The sequence below is a fragment of the Populus nigra genome, chromosome 13, assembly GCF_951802175.1.
Source record: "Populus nigra chromosome 13, ddPopNigr1.1, whole genome shotgun sequence".
Classification (NCBI taxonomy): domain Eukaryota; kingdom Viridiplantae; phylum Streptophyta; class Magnoliopsida; order Malpighiales; family Salicaceae; genus Populus; species Populus nigra.
The window spans coordinates 8379741-8398778 of NC_084864.1; the positions used below are offsets into that span (position 1 = coordinate 8379741).

General features: G+C 37.3%; 1 protein-coding gene across 2 annotated transcripts; it reads left to right on the plus strand.

Moving 5' to 3' along the window:
• Nucleotides 1-12655: 12655 nt before the first annotated feature.
• On the plus strand, nt 12656-18745 carry LOC133670462 (peptidyl-prolyl cis-trans isomerase CYP38, chloroplastic). 2 transcript variants are annotated; one of them, XM_062090961.1, is made up of 7 exons: nt 12656-12979; nt 13333-13623; nt 13727-13926; nt 16827-17062; nt 17267-17409; nt 18105-18176; nt 18282-18745. In XM_062090961.1, exons 1-7 carry the CDS (start codon nt 12806-12808, stop codon nt 18507-18509), a joined length of 1344 nt encoding a protein of 447 aa, XP_061946945.1. In that variant the 5' UTR covers nt 12656-12805; the 3' UTR covers nt 18510-18745. The 2 variants fall into 2 exon arrangements, with proteins under 2 accessions (XP_061946945.1, XP_061946946.1); XM_062090962.1 differs by having other exon boundaries at nt 12657-12914.
• The last annotated feature ends 293 nt before the right edge of the window (nt 18746-19038 follow it).

Consider the following 19038-nt stretch of genomic DNA (forward strand, 5'->3'; position numbering starts at 1 on the left):
ATTTTGAGATCCATGCAATATTTTACCTATAAATACTAGTCCACAACTCAAACAAGAGGGGGGGGGCAATTTTGAAATTAAAGGGGGCAGGGAACACAAAAACAAGGAACCCTAAAAGCTTAACATTTTTTCTCCTCCCTCACCCTAAGCAGCCGCCGAAGCCCCCCTCCCAATCTCACTGTCTTCTCCCTCAACCGGAGCCGCCGCCCCCACCCCGGTTGAGAATTTTTGCCTTTCCACAGAACAGAGCCCTCCCCCCGCTTGGGACGTTTTTCTCTTCTCCCTCACCCGGAGCCATCAACAGCTGCTCACTCACCCCTCACCCACAACAAATCAGAGCCGGCCATCTCTCTTCCTGTTCCTTGGCCAACAGCCATCCTTAACCGGTTCCCCCCTCCAGAGATCTTCCCCCTCACTCTCCCTTCCCTCTCTCGGCTGCACACAGCCCAGCCACTCCCTATCACAGGCGCCGACCCATTCGGCCTCAACGGAAGCCAGTTGCCACCCTCCTTTCCCTCACAGATCTCCACCGAACCCCAAACCTCCAGCAGTAGCGTTTCCTTCCTCATCAGCAACGTCTGCTTCCCCTTCGGTTTCCTCAACAGCAACGGCCACAGACCAGCCAAGACAGCCCCTGCTCTTCTTCATCTTCTGCACACCGGCCTTGGCAGCAACCCACACCGACAGCTCCCTCCTCCAACCACCAGATCTGTCACCAGCAGGAAGAAGGGACAGCAAGTCGAGAAGAAGCAAGAAGACCGAGGTTCACAGATCTAAAAAAGGAAAAAAAAATCCAAGAACGGATCTGGACTAAACAGAACTGCTGGTTGCGTTTTTGATTGTTTTGCAGGTCACCGCCGGCCAGGAAAGAAGAAGGGAGGAAGCTGTTTCGGATCTACCCCTGCTGCTGATTTTTTGCGGCGGCGCGTGAACCCACGCGCCGCCAGTGACTGTGGCGCGTGGAGCAGACGCGCCGCCACTGTCTTGCCGCTCTGGAAGCCCGCCTGACACTGTTCCTGCGGTGGCAGAAGGGTTTCCCTGCAATTTCTGGAGTTTAGGGACTATTTTGTAATTTTAAATTATGTAATGTAATTTTTGTTTAGTGTTTAATTTTTTTATAATTTTGTAATGTGATGTATAAAAAGAACAAAAAAAGAAAAGGAAAAGAAAGAAAAGAAAAGTATAGTGAAAAGGAAATGTGTGATTTGTATTTTGTTTATGAATGTTTTTTTGTATGATAAAATTGTAAGAATAAAGAAGAATTTAATATTTTGATTTGATCACGGATAAAGAATTATGAACTTACATGTAAGTCGTATTTCTAAAATTCGATGAAAGAACAAAATTTTTAAAACTTCTTTAACACATCAAGTCCACGAAGCAGCTTACCTCAGGTAGGGTGTGTTAGGGGTGCTAATACCTTCCCTAACCACAACCAGTCCCTTACCCGCAAATCTCTGATAAGACCAGTACCCGGGTTTCCTAGTAGCCTTCAATAAATTACTAGGTGGCGACTCCAACGAACCAATCAAATTCAAGCAAGCAAACAACAACGATAAAATCGCCAAGCCGACGCCGCGCTGATTTTTTGACGTGCGACAGAATGGCGACTCCACTGGGGAAGGTATTGTTTTCAACTTTATTGGACTAAGCTTTGTGTTTTTGATGTGTTTAAATTTTTTGTTTTTTGTCTTATTTTTTTTTTATTCATGCATTGTGTAGAATTGTCTCATGCATCACATGTTTTAATTTTTGAAAGCACACACAAGCTTTAGGTTAGGTGGGGGACTAGCAGCTTGCCTTATGACTTGAGTCAAGGTTTAAGTTTGTGTAAACCCCAACTCTTTGCTGAGTGTTTAGACTGATAGTGATTGGTACATGTGCCATCCCACTATCTGCTGAACCCCCATATTGCCTTCACAAGGGCGATCACTGGGACAGCTAGAGACCCTTTTTAGAGACCAAGCAGTAAACCTACCTCTTGTCTCACTTAAAAAGATTAGAACCTGCCTTTAGGATGTGTGCTCCGTATACATTGTTTTGCATCAGGGCAAACCCTTCTTGAAGCATCTTGAACTCAAGACTTGTGGGTGACCCAATGGCCGTCACTCAGAAAATTTTCATTGTAGAGTTTGGGCAAGAATCAAGATTCTTGTTTCATCATACAAGAGTTACGACCATATGTCACCCCTCGAAGGGCGAGTTCATCATATAGTTTACATGTTCATACATTTATCATGCATGTACTATGAGGAAAAATAGGTTCCCCTGTCCGAGGTTTGCTCCACGTGATTGAAAAAGATGATGGAAATAAAGAAAGATGTCAGATAGAGGCTCATTATCACAAAGAAAGTTGAGAGCATCAGAGGTGAAGTAGCTAGACTCAGATCTGCTTGAGCAAGTGTTGAGCTTCAAATGGAAAGGGAATGTCTACACAGTCTTCTGTGGGAACACTGCTTGTCCATGTCTCATTGAAGTTACACCTCCTCTTTTCAGTCATGAATAATTGCAGCAATGCCTTCAGTCATAACTAATGACAACTTTTGTTCTCGGTCAATTGCCCTATTAATTGTTCATCGCCTCCACATCTTTCAATGGCACCAAATAACTACTAGCCTTCTGTGCATGGTGCATTAGCCTTCTTGGAGGTTACCCTTACTGTGAGCTTAATTCCAGTTCAGCAGCAAAAAAAAAAAACAACCATGATTAGACGCTGAACTTCAATGTGGCAGAGCTCTCTCTACAAAAATCCGTTTATGGCTATGCAAGTTAGGAATGCAAGAGGGGATTTATAAGTTGCATATGCTATAAAAATCTCTCATCAGTTTCAGCACAAAGACACCGTGGTAGGTTGAAGAGCCAGACCTGGTCTGAAAAACATGAACAGACATCAAACTTCTACGTTGCAGATCTCTCTCTGTAGAGATTTGTTTGGGGATCTGCCAGTGGGAAATGCAAGAGGGGATGCAGTACTTTCAAATGCTACAAAACTTTGGCTCATCAGTTTCAGCACTGAAACACTGGAGTAGGCCGAAGAGTCAGACCTAGTCTGAAAACATGAGCAGTCATCGAACTTTGACGTGGCAGAGCTCTCTCTACAAAAACCCGCTTATGGCTCTGCAAGTGGGGAATGCAAGAGGGGATGCAGTAATTTCAAATACTAGAAAAATTTGGCTCATCAGTTTCAGCACTGAAACACTGGAGTAGGCCAAAGAGTCAGACCTAGTCTGAAAACATGAGCAGTCGTCGAGCTTTGACGTGGCAGAGCTCTCTCTACAAAAACCCGTTTATGGCTCTGCAAGTGGGGAATGCAAGAAGGGATGCAGTAGTTTCTGATCATCTATAATTTTCTCTCATCGGTGTTAGCTTGAAAATGAAAAAGTAGGGAAAAGAGACAGACCTCGGCTGAAAAATAGAAAGAAGATTGAAACTTCAACAGAGCAGAGCTCCCTCTACAGGTGTCTGTTTGCTGCACCGTCAGTGAGGAATCAAAAAGGAGACAAAGGAGTCTTAGATTCATCAGGTTCTCTTCCAGTTTTGACAATGTGTGATTCCACACGTCGGTAATGGCGATGCCACATGTTTCTGGGCACTGCCGAGATTACCAAGCTATTGAAAGGTTTCCGACAACCCTCAACCAACCACAACAACATTGAAATATTGACATGAAGTTGTGTGGATTGCCAAAAGAATTGAGCTAGCTATCAAGAGAGGAAAGATTGAAGGATCTACCATGGATTCCATAATAGTGATGAGAGTTGAATCAGAAGATGACTCTCAATTGAGAAACCTCAGTCATTTTTCCTTGCCATAACATCAACTGCTCAAATGTCTTTGCCAAGATTGACATTCATCTGCCACTCAAGTTTGTCGACCAGCATATGTTAGATTCCAGACTTGTTGCACCCACTTCGATAAATTTGCATGCAACCACCATGGTATAATTCAAACCAGATGTGAATATCATGGAGGGTTCCTGGACCATTTCAGTTGAACAGGCGAGAGTTTCAAGAATCGAGCTGAGTTTGTGAAAGATGATGTCATCGATCATTTGGTCACCAGAACATCATCAGAATAACAAGTGATCGAAGTTGCTCGGCAAAACACAAATATGGCCAGAAAAGTTGATCCAAGAATGGTGCTGAATTATCCATCATTTTATTGTGGAGTTGTCATTCTGCATTTTGTTTTGGGGTCACATCTCATCCTTGAACGAAACATGTCTTTTCTTTGTCTTTTTGTTGTTTTGAAATCAAGAGATGCTTCTTTCAAAGGGTATTTTGACAAAAATATATATATATATATATATTTTTTCAAACTCCAACATACAAAATTAAAGCTAGTCAATCCTGAAGATTAAAAGTGTTTTGATTGCGGAAATGACTTGATGCTTGAAAATGATATGAGGTGACCAAACAATTTTGAACTCATACCTCTTGAAACTGAGCCACACATCATGTGGCTAAATTTTAAGTATGCATAATGACATGTAGTGGATTCAGTAGTCATGGACTCGTGAATCATGATTCTTACAAGTCCAAATCATTACATTGGATGAGGTCAAAATTTATCGATTCTAACCGACCTTACTTGAAATGAGAAAAGGCCATCTTTGTTATCCTTTCACATTTCTTGAAATATTATCCCTTGCGGTCCCCATTTGAGCCTGATAGAATATTTTTTTCAAGAAAACCCTGACTAGGATCACACCCCACACTGGGGGCAAATAAGAGAAGACAAAAGTGAAAGAGAAGGCTTAGAACAAAAATTCAACGTTTGAGAGTGAGTTAAAAGAAAGAAGACCTAGACTGGGGGCATGTTAGAAAACTATGAGAAATGCTATGTGAAAGCCATGACCTTTGGCATCCATGATAAAGCCCTGAAGTTATCAGATGATTGAGATTGGTTAGTCATCAAAGAAAAAGTTGGATTTGGATATAACCTATGTTAAGAGAATTCTGATATTTGAGGTTAATGAGGTTATATGTCATTTCCTCTACAAAGACAACAATAGAAAAAGAGTTGATGAATAGTTTGATGTTGATCCTAGGTCTTTGAAACCCTCAAACACCTTTTGAGCCTGAATTTTCATTTCTTTCATAAGCCATGAACCATAGCCTGCATTACGTGCTTTAAAAAGCCCTTTTTAATCAAGTAAGCAATCTAAACCGATAAATGGCGATCTCAAAACTTGAAGAGTTTTCCATAAGAGTCATAGCTTCATGGATTAAGCTACTTGTTATTATGCATGCTAACAACATTGGTGCTAAAAAAGGAAAACAATCTTTCTTGATGAATCCTCAAGTTTTGACTTGAGCCTTTTGTTTCTTGAAATTCACAGAAGGTCACCTTATCGCAGACCATGAAAAGATATACCCAAGATCAAAGATTAAAACTGATACAAAGAACCATAAAAAAGGTCATTTTAATCTTACAACGGGTCATTTCTGTTTTCAAAATACAAGACAGTCAAAAGATTACATTGAATAGCGTGTGTTGGGTCTTGGACCAAAGAAGCTTGATTTCGAAAAATACTTTCAAAAATTGACATCTCTCTGATTTCATTTCAACAATTAGACTTGAATTGACATGATCTTTGAAATATGAGAGTTGATTCCAGAACAAGAAAGATTGTTAAACAACAAGAACATCGACCGAATTTGCAAAATCCTTGACAAGAATGACATCAACATTTCTCGACACTCCTTGAAAAGTTGACCACCTGGAGGCATTACAGTGGATCCTGGGTAGGAAAACAAACAGTATTCAGATCAGCTGGGGGGCAATGAAAGATGATCAAATGATGAATCAACGCACTGAGGACAATGGTGTTTAAAGAAAGCTAATCAGCAGGACAAACATTCAGATCATTACTGGGGGCAATGTTGTTCAAAGATAGTCAGTGATTTAGTGAACTTCAGCAACAATTGATGAGCAATGCTGCACTTGAAGGGCATTTTATTATCGTCAACTTGGGTTACCCTCTAAAACATGGCTATGACTCCTGACATATGTTATCAGCTTAAAATGCTCACTTCACCACATGAATATGGGTGATGAACATCATTGATGATGCCAACGCATTTCCTTTCATGATCTGATTTGACAAGCTGAGAAGAATCCATGAAGAAGAACATTGAGCTTACAACGATGAGCCCTTTTACTGCAAGGTATGAGAGATCTATGTCTGGATGACCTAACAGTTCCAAAAAGGCTGGTAATAACCTATACTTGAAAAGTATTGTTTCAACTGGAGGCAAGTTCATGACTGGTTAACAATCTTGACGGGTTGGCATGATGCACACAACCAATCAGAGGATAATTCTCAGAAGAATCCAAAGGAGATAAAATCCTTCATGATGAATCAAGCAACACCACACTTGGGGGCATTGTCAAGCTTGATAAACAGCGAGAGCAGTAATCATCGTGGACAACCTAGGATGGGCACTGCACTTACATTTGAGTGGAAGGCTAGCACACGAATGAGCCAGTACATGGGAAGAGCAAAGAAGGCTTTGGTTAGCAAACAAAGGCACCCTATGACGATGGATCATCCAAGGGGGTAACCTATATTTCACATCAGGTAAGGATGCATGCATGTCATCTAACCTCAAAGCATTGCACATACTTGTGATTTGTTACAGAAAGATCCTCAATGAAGTCCAGCAAGTTTGTGGACAAAGAAAGAATCATTGAGTTGATGATGACAAAGAATTGGTTTAGATCCTGGAACGAGAAGAGAATGAGATGAACCCTGCCAGTAGGAGAATCTCAAAGAAACGAGGAGATTAACGCCGTCATCAAGAGGAGTCTTCAAGTAAACCTTGCAATCAGGAAGTGTCGTTTGTCAGCCTTATCCTGTCAGGACTTCGCCTGCCAAGTCTTTTTGCCAGGTAAGTCACATTCTATCTTTGGGTAGGTCACCCGTAACAATGAGACCATTTTTATTTTTATTTTTATTTTTTTGAAAAAAAAAACATCTTTTTTTTCTGGGTAGGTCACCCATCACAATGAGACCACCATCTTCCATATGGGTAGGTCACCCATTATAACGCGACCACTTCATATTTTTTCTATCTTCCACCAGGGTAGGTCACCTATAACAATGAGACCACTTCATATTTTTTCCATCTTCCATCTGGGTAGGTCACCCATTATAATGAGACCGCACTTCACATCATTCCATTTGGGTAGGTCACCCATCATAATGAGACCGTTTTTTCACATTCTTTCCACTTGGGTAGGTCACCCATCATAATGAGACCATCATTTTTTCTGGGTAGGTCACCCATTAGAATGAGACCATTCTCCATCTTTTTTTACTTGGGTAGGTCACCCATTATAATGAGGCCATTCTTCCCCCTGGGTAGGTCACCCATAAGAATGAGACCACTCTTCCCCTTTTCCACTTGGGTAGGTCACCCATCATAATGAGACCATTTTTTTCCTGGGTAGGTCACCCATTAGAATGAGACCATTCTCCATCTTTTTTTTTACTTGGGTAGGTCACCCATAATAATGAGGCCATTCTTCCCCCTGGGTAGGTCACCCATAAGAATGAGACCACTCTTTCCTTTTCCACTTGGGTAGGTCACCCATCATAATGAGACCATCATTTTTTTCTGGGTAGGTCACCCATTAGAATGAGACCATTCTTCATCTTTTTTTACTTGGGTAGGTCACCCATTATAATGAGACCATTCTTCCCCTGGGTAGGTCACCCATAAGAATGAGACCACTCTTCCCTTCTTTCCATTTGGGTAGGTCACCCATCATAATGAGACTATTTTTTACATTCTTTCCACCTGGGTAGGTCACCCATTACAATGAGACCACTTTTTACACATTTTTTAGTCTTGATTTAATGAGGTCGCTAGATGGGATCTCATGTAGCTTTGGTTAAAGGAAATCGCCAGATGGGATTTCAGGTTGACCGAGTTACACACTTAATCTTTGTTTTGGTTTAATGAGGTCGCCAGATGGGATCTCATGTAGCTTTGGTTAAAGGAAATCGCCAGATGGGATTTCAGGTTGACCGAGCTACACACATTCTTTGGTTTTGGAAAAGGAGATCGCCAGATGAGATCTCAAGATAAAAAAAAAGAGAAAGAAAGAAGAAAAAAAAAAGAAACATTTAGAGTTTTTCTTTACAAAGCTTACTATGCGAAACATTGAGGAGTTTTGCTTCGTAAGCATTGTAAAGAGGGGGCATCTGTTGCTACCCAATTTTTGATCAATGTTTTGATAAATTTTCAGAAAAATCCAAAAATAGCGAAAAATATTGAAAATCCAAAAAAATACATTTTTAATACATTTGCATCGTTTTTAGCATTTTTAGCATCGTCTCAAAAGAATTTAAATTTTCAAAGACATTTGGAACGCGTTTAACTTTTAACGCGTTATTTTTAAAATCATTGATTTTCTCCATTTGAGTCGACATTGATATTCCTCGTTTTCAAAAAAATACAAAAAAATTAAGAAAAATCAAATTTACAAAAAGAAAGAAAGTTGAGGGACCAATTTTGAGATCCATGCAATATTTTACCTATAAATACTGGTCCACAACTCAAACAAGAGGGGGGGGCAATTTTGAAATTAAAGGGGGCAGGGAACACAAAAACAAGGAACCCTAAAAATTAAATGCATTTTTTCTTTTTCTTTTTTTATTTTAAATTTTTTGGAAAAGATGCCGAAAACGATGCAAATATATCAAGAACATATTTTTTGTGTTTTTTTGGCTATTTTTGGTTTTTTTTTTCAAATTTTGTTTAAAAAATAGGGTAAAAAATTGGGTGGCAAAAAACACATAGAAAAGAATAATGAGAAATATGCTTACAAAACCAATAAAAGAAGGAAATATGTGAGATTTGAACCATGAGATTGGGTTGAGGTGTATTTGTGAAAAGAGAGGTTTCCTAAGCAAATGAGATCTAATTTGATGCTAAGAGGAGATGGATGATAGTACTTAAAAGTGCATTTTTATCAAGGTTTTATATCATTATTTTGCATTTGAAGTATCACTAACTCCTTAACTAGAGCATGTTTTATAATAACAAGTCTGATAATATAAAATACCTTTAATTTATGGTAAATGTTCATTTTAAATGTAGGCATATCACATAAATCAAAGAATTGATTGATGAGTTTAACTACTGAAATTGAGAAGACAAAAAGAGAGCTAAACTTTGAAAAGAGATGCTGGTTGAATTCAAATTGGAACACCATTCAGTTTTATTGAATCATAACTGGAGTTGTAGAACTTGGATTTAGGTCTAGTTTATATGGATAGAAAGCTAAGACATAGGCCTAAAACTTTCATGAAGAGTCCTGTTGCTACCCAATTTTTGATCAATGTTTTGATAAATTTTCAGAAAAATCCAAAAATAGCAAAAAATATTGAAAATCCAAAAAAATACATTTTTAATACATTTGCATCGTTTTTAGCATTTTTAGCATCGTCTCAAAAGAATTTAAATTTTCAAAGACATTTGGAACGCGTTTAACTTTTAACGCGTTATTTTTAAAATCATTGATTTTCTCCATTTGAGTCGACATTGATATTCCTCGTTTTCAAAAAAATACAAAAAAATTAAGAAAAATCAAATTTACAAAAAGAAAGAAAGTTGAGGGACCAATTTTGAGATCCATGCAATATTTTACCTATAAATACTAGTCCACAACTCAAACAAGAGGGGGGGGCAATTTTGAAATTAAAGGGGGCAGGGAACACAAAAACAAGGAACCCTAAAAGCTTAACATTTTTTCTCCTCCCTCACCCTAAGCAGCCGCCGAAGCCCCCCTCCCAATCTCACTGTCTTCTCCCTCAACCGGAGCCGCCGCCCCCACCCCGGTTGAGAATTTTTGCCTTTCCACAGAACAGAGCCCTCCCCCCGCTTGGGACGTTTTTCTCTTCTCCCTCACCCGGAGCCATCAACAGCTGCTCACTCACCCCTCACCCACAACAAATCAGAGCCGGCCATCTCTCTTCCTGTTCCTTGGCCAACAGCCATCCTTAACCGGTTCCCCCCTCCAGAGATCTTCCCCCTCACTCTCCCTTCCCTCTCTCGGCTGCACACAGCCCAGCCACTCCCTATCACAGGCGCCGACCCATTCGGCCTCAACGGAAGCCAGTTGCCACCCTCCTTTCCCTCACAGATCTCCACCGAACCCCAAACCTCCAGCAGTAGCGTTTCCTTCCTCATCAGCAACGTCTGCTTCCCCTTCGGTTTCCTCAACAGCAACGGCCACAGACCAGCCAAGACAGCCCCTGCTCTTCTTCATCTTCTGCACACCGGCCTTGGCAGCAACCCACACCGACAGCTCCCTCCTCCAACCACCAGATCTGTCACCAGCAGGAAGAAGGGACAGCAAGTCGAGAAGAAGCAAGAAGACCGAGGTTCACAGATCTAAAAAAGGAAAAAAAAATCCAAGAACGGATCTGGACTAAACAGAACTGCTGGTTGCGTTTTTGATTGTTTTGCAGGTCACCGCCGGCCAGGAAAGAAGAAGGGAGGAAGCTGTTTCGGATCTACCCCTGCTGCTGATTTTTTGCGGCGGCGCGTGAACCCACGCGCCGCCAGTGACTGTGGCGCGTGGAGCAGACGCGCCGCCACTGTCTTGCCGCTCTGGAAGCCCGCCTGACACTGTTCCTGCGGTGGCAGAAGGGTTTCCCTGCAATTTCTGGAGTTTAGGGACTATTTTGTAATTTTAAATTATGTAATGTAATTTTTGTTTAGTGTTTAATTTTTTTATAATTTTGTAATGTGATGTATAAAAAGAACAAAAAAAGAAAAGGAAAAGAAAGAAAAGAAAAGTATAGTGAAAAGGAAATGTGTGATTTGTATTTTGTTTATGAATGTTTTTTTGTATGATAAAATTGTAAGAATAAAGAAGAATTTAATATTTTGATTTGATCACGGATAAAGAATTATGAACTTACATGTAAGTCGTATTTCTAAAATTCGATGAAAGAACAAAATTTTTAAAACTTCTTTAACACATCAAGTCCACGAAGCAGCTTACCTCAGGTAGGGTGTGTTAGGGGTGCTAATACCTTCCCTAACCACAACCAGTCCCTTACCCGCAAATCTCTGATAAGACCAGTACCCGGGTTTCCTAGTAGCCTTCAATAAATTACTAGGTGGCGACTCCAACGAACCAATCAAATTCAAGCAAGCAAACAACAACGATAAAATCGCCAAGCCGACGCCGCGCTGATTTTTTGACGTGCGACAAGTCCAATATTCAAAAGGACAATTTTCAAGTTCAAATTGCAGCAACAATAGATAAGTCGGAATTTGTCCTGCAGTCTAGACACTATTCAGTGTTCAGCCCATATCTCGAGTTCTAGAAGTTCAAATGACCTTATTCTTGTTTTGTTGGAAAGTTGAGATAATTTTCCAGAACTTTCATGAAGATTATATGTTCAAATTCAGATGTTAGCAATGACGTTTTCTGTAGACAAGAAAATAAGGATTGTTACCAAGTCAAGAAGTGGTCACTCACTCAACAATTAGTCATCAAATTAATAGTTATGTTGAGAAATTTGTTTTTTTAGGTTTTTCTTTGATTAAAAAAATAATAAAAATATAGCTTTGGCTAAATAAACAATTAGCTAGAAAAATAATAATAATTCTAGCATAAAAAATTAGAATTTTAATTTTGTAATAATGTTTTTTTGCTTTTTGAAATAAATAGAAAAGTACTTTCCAATGCAAATGAGAAAAAAAAATTGAAAAAACATTTCCATTTGTAGATAAATTAAAATTTTCTAATATTTTTTTGTGAAATGTTTTTGTAAAATTGGAATTAATATAATTTAACACATGTCAATCCTTCTATTCAAAAGTTAAAATTACAAAAAAAAAAATCATTGTTGTAATCTAAGAGCATAAAAAACCAATTATTCAAATTAAAATAATAGAAATGCATTTGTTGAATATTTATACAGTGAGTCCTCTTGTTTTATTAAATAAATAAAAAACTATCTTAAATTTAAAAATATGAACTTATTAGATGCTGATTCTAACCAACTCCATTGAATTTTTTTAAAAAACTAATATAACCTAACTCTCTCTTTTTCTCTCTCTCTACACACACACACACTCTTGAATAATAAATAATAATTAGATATTAAATATTTAAACCTTTTACCTTAGATATAAATATAAATAAACTTGATTTATTAATAATATTATTTATCATCTTATTATAACAAAAATTAAATGATTCAGGGAAATTAATATAGATAAATAAATATTTTACTATAAATTATAATAATAATTTTACTTTTAATTTCAAAATTTAATTTTTATGAAATATTTCTTTAGTTGTTTGTGTTTTTTTTAACAATTAAAATACATAATTATTCTTAGTTTGTTTATTATTTATTTGAGTTAAATAAAAATTATTAAACTTAATTTTCATGAATTTAGTAATAATATCAGGCTTAAAATTCTAGGATTTGGCATCATCATATTTCTTGGGTCTGCTTGACCACCGAACCTAAAATAATTAAAACAATATCTATGTTTTTAATATTTTTAAAAAATATTATTAAACCATCTTTCAGAATTGTTTATTTAAGGCCCTAAGTTCAAAAAAAAAATAAAAAAAAATCTGAAAGTGCAGGCAACTTATCCAAATCGTGAGGATGACTTCTGCATTATTTTATTCCCAGCTAACCCAAAACCTTATCCAATGGGCTCTCCTTCTCTCACTCATAAACCAGACATCAATTTTGCTATCATTTTACCCCGTAGTTATTTGTCTTGCCAATCTCTATTGGATTGAAATACTAAATACCATGGCAGCCATAATCCCAGGCCACTATTGTTCTTCCCTGTCTATATCCAAACTACCCAGAAGCCATATTCCTTGGGGAAACATCAGCCATGTCAATGCTGCTTCGTGGGGTAGGCAGCTCTCTCTCACATGTTCTCTCAAAAGCTCCCAGAAGGCTCAGCTTCATAATAAACTGGTATTTGTTGTTTTTGTTTGGAATATGGTACCCTTCAATTGAATATATTAGATCTGGTCTTTTTCAACAGATTTATGATATCAGGTTTGACATTTTAATTCAGATTTGAATTACTTATTGAACTTCCGTGTAAAAGAATTTTGAACTGAGCACCTACAAACCCACAATGTGGTTAACTTGGTAAACAACTTGGGCATCAACTTTTTGTTGTGCTTGTTGCTGTCCTAAATTTCTCAGGCGGCCAAAGAATTTCCCTTTCCCATCGCAAGCCTGCAGCCTGTTCCTTTTGCAGCAAACATAGAAATGCCTTGAAAGGAATAATGATAAGAGTTTATTGTATCTTTTTTGTGCAGAATGAAAAGTTATTTCCCTTTAAGGAATATGCAATCTCTATTGCTTTGGCGGTTGGCTTGGTAACAGGAATGCCTTTTGTAGATTGGTCTCCAAACGCTTATGCAGCTAATCCAGCAATGCCTGATCTCTCAGTGTTAATATCTGGACCACCAATCAAGGACCCGGGTGCATTATTAAGATATGCTCTTCCAATTGACAATAAAGCTATAAGGGAAGTACAGAAGCCACTTGAAGATATCACAGATAGTCTCAAGGTTGCTGGAGTCAAGGCACTTGATTCTGTGGAGAGAGTAAGAAACCCTAAGTTTTTCCCCTCCCCCCCCCCCCCCCCCCCTTATTTTGGATATATGATGGCTTAACGGTAGTCATAAATTTTCTTTTTGAGTAATATAGAATGTCAGGCAAGCATCTCGATCCCTTGAGCAGGGAAAGAGTGTGATTATCTCAGGCTTAGCTGAATCAAAGAAGGACCACGGAGTGGAGTTGCTTGATAAACTTGAAACTGGAATGGATGAACTTCAACAGATTGTGGAGGGTCGGAACAGAGATGCAGTTGCAACTAAGCAGAAAGAGCTGCTTAATTATGTTGGCAGGTGAGTTTTGTACTAGAATCATTTTGCTAAGGATTGAGCTTCTTGATTTCTTCAAAATGGGTAAAGTGCTTGAAGACCCAACTTTTCTCCTGTTGCACTTCAATGACATATGCTTTTCTCTGTTAGTACCATACCATATTTTATTTTGCTGCTGCTGCAATATGACGATTGCATGATTGCATCTAATGGTTTGGCATGGATGCCACTTTAGATGTACGGAATGGTGAAACTGTGATGAAGTTATAAACGATAAAATATTTGTCAAATTTTATGTCGCAGGAGTGATTGTGGTTCATCATATCATGTTGAATCTAATGTCAAATTACAGAAATGGAGAAGTTAAGTGAAGTTTGCAACCTGATAATAACAAAATCAATTCATGTCACTGAATCTGATTTTTAATAACAGCCAGGAAAAATTTGTAAAGTTTGCAAGTTGGCTTCTCACAATATCTTTAGCGTGGTAATAAATATTCATCTGAAAGAACAGCCATGAAGAATACTAAATAGAGGTTTTTGAACATTTGATGTTTCTCCATGAGGTGTTTACAAGCTGATATTGATGTACGATTGGACAGCTTTGGGGATGTTGTTCAAGGATTAAGGCAACTTAATACCTAAGAGGAGGGTGAATTAGGTGTATCACTAATTTCTACAAATAATGCAAATTACTTTAAGTAAACACAAGAAATAAGGGAGAGAGTTTGCAAACTAATTTTTAGCATGGTTCGGCAAGTCTGCATCCACACTTCAAGTACCAAAGTATACTTGAGTATTGTATTCCTTCACTAGTCCAAATTCAAGAATACAATAGTCATTTGATGAATTCACATCAAGATTTTTACACCACTTGAAAATATTTTCTTTTCAAGATTTTTCACTACTCTCTTCAAGATTTTGTCCACTTAAAGATATTCTCTCCTTAAGATTTTAACCACTTAAAGATATGTCATTTTCAAGATTTTTTCATTGGTGAAATTTCCATTTCAATACCAAGAGTTTTTATCTAACTCTCAAAGGTTTATAATAGTATTTTGTTTTCACAAGAATCTCTCAGTAGAATGGATATTACAATTGAAGTTCTAATATCTCTACACCTTACTTGATAACACTTAAAGGATTTGAAGGTGTTTTAAGTGTAATGAGAATGAGATAGAATATTCTTGTACTAGATTATGAAGGTTTAACAACACAAATTAGAGTATAATAAACGATTGATGATTTTGAAGTGTTTTTATTTTTAGAATAGCTTGTATATCATTATATGTTTTGAATGCCCTTTTAATTTAGCAATTAGAAAAGTTTCAATGAAAAACTAGTTATTTATAGTTGTTATAATCCTACTAATAGCTCAAATGGTTGATCGATTCCTGCAGAATTCTCAAGTGATTATTACTGATGAATAAGAGGTCGACATGTTCATTTGGTAACACCAAACAGTCGATCGATTCATGCAGAATTTCAATTTTAACAGATTAACCTTGGTGAATTTTTAAAATCATCTATTTTAGATTATATTAGATTATTTATCAATCATTTAATGCATGCAGAGTGAAGTTTGTGAGTTCATTGTAATTGTGTTATCAAGTAGGATATGAAGATTTACATGACTATTAAAATGGACACTTAATCTAAGTCTTCACTTTGCTTCCTTCTTGGATTTCTTGATTGATTTCTTCATGAAATCTATCATGCTTTGTTGATATGTTCTTTGTATAAAACTTGTTTAAAGCTTATTCTCAACCAACCATATCATTAGTTTATTTTTCATTTTATTGTTATTATAAAAATATGAATGTGTGACATTAAATGTTAACATGGGACTATTTTGGATCTAACTTCGGAGGCTGTTTAGGGCTATATTAACATAGATTTTTGCTGGAATGTGAGGAAAGATGCAGGATAGGTTTCTAGGAGTTACACCTAGGGAAAAAGAAAACAAGCTTCACACCAGGGGTTTATAAGAGTCACATCTAAGAGGAGATTGAGTCACCCAATCAATGCAAATTACTGGAAATTATTTGATATTATTGCATTTAAAGTATTGAAAAACTACATGCTTATATATAGAGTAATGGATTCCTAAACCTCGTATTCTTTCTTCACTTGCACTTCTCATTTTAGACCTAAGTATAACATTATTTAATATTTTACAAGTTTATTTAATTTAAACGTTGATTTGATTTATATTAGGACCCGCTTTTATCCCTATAATTTTCAACTCCTCCTAAACATCCTTAATATGTCACCCCAAACACTTTTTAGACCCGTAATACTTGACCTTTAAATCTTAATCCCTTAACCTCTCTCCTTCAAAAATTTATTTTAACCCCATGCCAAATGCAAACGTAGGATTAATAAAATAAAATACAAAATCTCATTCTTTTGTTGCCCACATCAATATTAGCATATGGCACAATGGTTAAAGATTTGGTAATCTTCAAAGCATGATTTGAGGTCAAAGGGCAATAAATTCACAAAACATACCTCCCTGAAACTTTGCTTAGCATTTTCCCTTCTCCATCTTATTTGCAAAGCATCATTTTCCCTTTGCATCTTACGTCTAGGGCACCAACATTGATTTGGTCTCCAACACAACCATATGGTATTCAAATAAATTGAACTTGGAATGACCTCCTTCATGACATCTGGTATGCAACAATACCCCACATGGCTGAAGTTCTTACCTTTGCTACTGTTTTTCCCACTCCCTTGATGCTATGGATCACCGACGACAATGTGTCCATGTATGGTACCTCTTTTATAACTGCCTCCTGCATATTACTTAAAAAAAATTGAGGACTTGAAAAATTTAATCTTCTTAAGATAAAAGCTATTCTCATATATATCCTCGTCATTGACATGCAGCTGAGATCTTCCTGGGGCATTGCATTTCTGCAGTGTTGAAGAGGATATGGTGGAGGGCTTCCCATACGAAGTGCCTGAGGAATATCAGAGCATGCCTGTCTTGAAGGGAAGAGCAACTGTGGATATGAAGGTCAAGGTTAAAGACAACCCCAATATAGACGAGTGTGTTTTCAGGATTATTCTAGATGGTTACAATGCTCCGGTAACAGCCGGGAACTTTTTAGACTTGGTGGAACGGCACTTCTATGATGGAATGGAAATTCAAAGAGGTAAAATATCTTAGGGAACTACATAAGAATAAAGTTGAATGGTGGATGCATGTTCATCATTTCTCTCAAAATGGTGCTAAAATTGCCTTTTACTGCTTTATAACTTCAATGTAATATAACTATCTAACATAAACTGGAATGTTTCCATTAGTTTGAGATTTTGTTTATGTTAATTCCTTTAAGATTTCCTTGGATGTTTTGCAGCGGATGGCTTTGTTGTTCAAACCGGAGATCCTGAAGGTCCTGCAGAGGGGTTTATTGATCCTAGTACAGAGAAAACTCGGACAATACCATTGGAAATCATGGTGAATGGAGAGAAATCTCCTTTCTATGGGACAACTTTGGAGGTAATAATGCACTCATGCATATTTGAATAGGAATACAAGATCTTTGACAAAAATTCTTAGTTTTGTTGCATTTTTGTCTCTTCTATAGTGTATACTTTATCTAGGTCCATATTAATTGTACTAAATCTATTCTGTAATTTTGGCTCCCTTGAACCTATGGTTCACTTGAATGATCACACGATTTTGTGTTCAACTCACTTGAGTCAGCAGTTTTAAGAAAAGTATAACCCCTCACATGGAATGGGTCATGCCTTCCTTTTCTGGTAAGAGTTTTTTGCCTTTTACCATGGGGCCTTTATATAACTAAACAAATATGTGAGTTTGATTAATCAGTTAGTCATTAGAAAAATATGGCAGATTGAAATTCATAGTGCTGATTGCAGCTGATGAAAAATAAGTATTCCTTGTTCCAGTGATGGATTTTTCATATAGGTGCCTTAATTTGTGTGGTACCACAATGTTGAAATTCTTTTAGTCTCGCTATCTCAGTGGGAGCTTTAATATAGCATTGAAATTGCAACATTGTGCGTTAAAATTTTCATTATTTTTGGGTATTTGGTCAAATTTTCATTCTTTTACCTGAAGGCACATCTTGCATGTTTATTTCATATCTTATTTCATTGTTCTCTCTTGTTATTTCAGAAAATATTTGATTTTGTAAGATTCTCTGATAACATTTCTTTGTTTGTTGACAGGAGCTTGGTTTATACAAGGCTCAAACAAGGCTTCCATTCAATGCTTTTGGAACAATGGCCATGGCCAGAGATGTGAGAACTTGAACTTTAAACTCTCTCACATGTGTTTGATGTATCAGGCGATGCCATTATTCTGGAAGTTGACGTGTTTTAAATTTTAAATTTTATTTTTGTCAGGAGTTTGAGAGCAACTCAGCTTCGAGCCAAGTATTTTGGCTACTAAAAGAAAGTGAGCTAACGCCCAGCAATGCAAATATATTGGATGGTCGATATACTGTCTTTGGTTATATTACAGAAAATGAGGATTCTTTAGCAGATCTCAAGGTTGGTGATGTCATAGAGTCTATTCAAGTGGTTTCTGGCCTAAATAATTTGGTTAATCCAAGCTATAAGATTGCCGGTTAGTCCATTCAGTATTTGATACTGCTTCTAGGAGTTTGGTCTACTTGCAATGAAATACCATGATAGATTTTAAGTTTGTGATCTGTTGATTTCATTAAATGACTACAAGCTTTTCATCACCAGGGAATTGTAGCATTCCAGTTTAAAATCTATTCGTTCTTCTCGTTGCATACTCAACCATAAGAGTTATTATGTAATTTGTGGCATTGAATAAATTTTCCTCCATGGTATTGGACTAAGTTTCTGTGCAATAAATTCTGTTTGTGCATCATGTATTCTACTTGAAGATAATATTGTATTCTACTTGAAGATAATATTGATATGTCATGAATGTAAAAAAGCAGACCCTTGCCTTCACCTCCGTATCACTTTTTAGACGCTTAGTGTTTCTTTGAATGGAAAAAGCAGATCCTTGCCTTCACCTCCATCTACTTGGTAAACATATGGAGCTTTTTAATTCATCTTTTTTCTCTAATGGTGGTAACACTTAGCATCCCCGGGTTTGATGGTTGTAACACTTGGCACTCCTGCA

Excerpts from the sequence above, each read along its gene's own strand:
- LOC133670462 (XM_062090961.1), top strand. The coding sequence starts at position 12,806 with ATGGCAGCCATAATCCCAGGCCACTATTGTTCTTCCCTGTCTATATCC. Across the intron at positions 12,980-13,332 it reads CTCAGCTTCATAATAAACTG|AATGAAAAGTTATTTCCCTT; the intron begins GTATTTGTTGTT and ends TTTTTTGTGCAG. Across the intron at positions 17,063-17,266 it reads TGGAATGGAAATTCAAAGAG|CGGATGGCTTTGTTGTTCAA; the intron begins GTAAAATATCTT and ends GATGTTTTGCAG.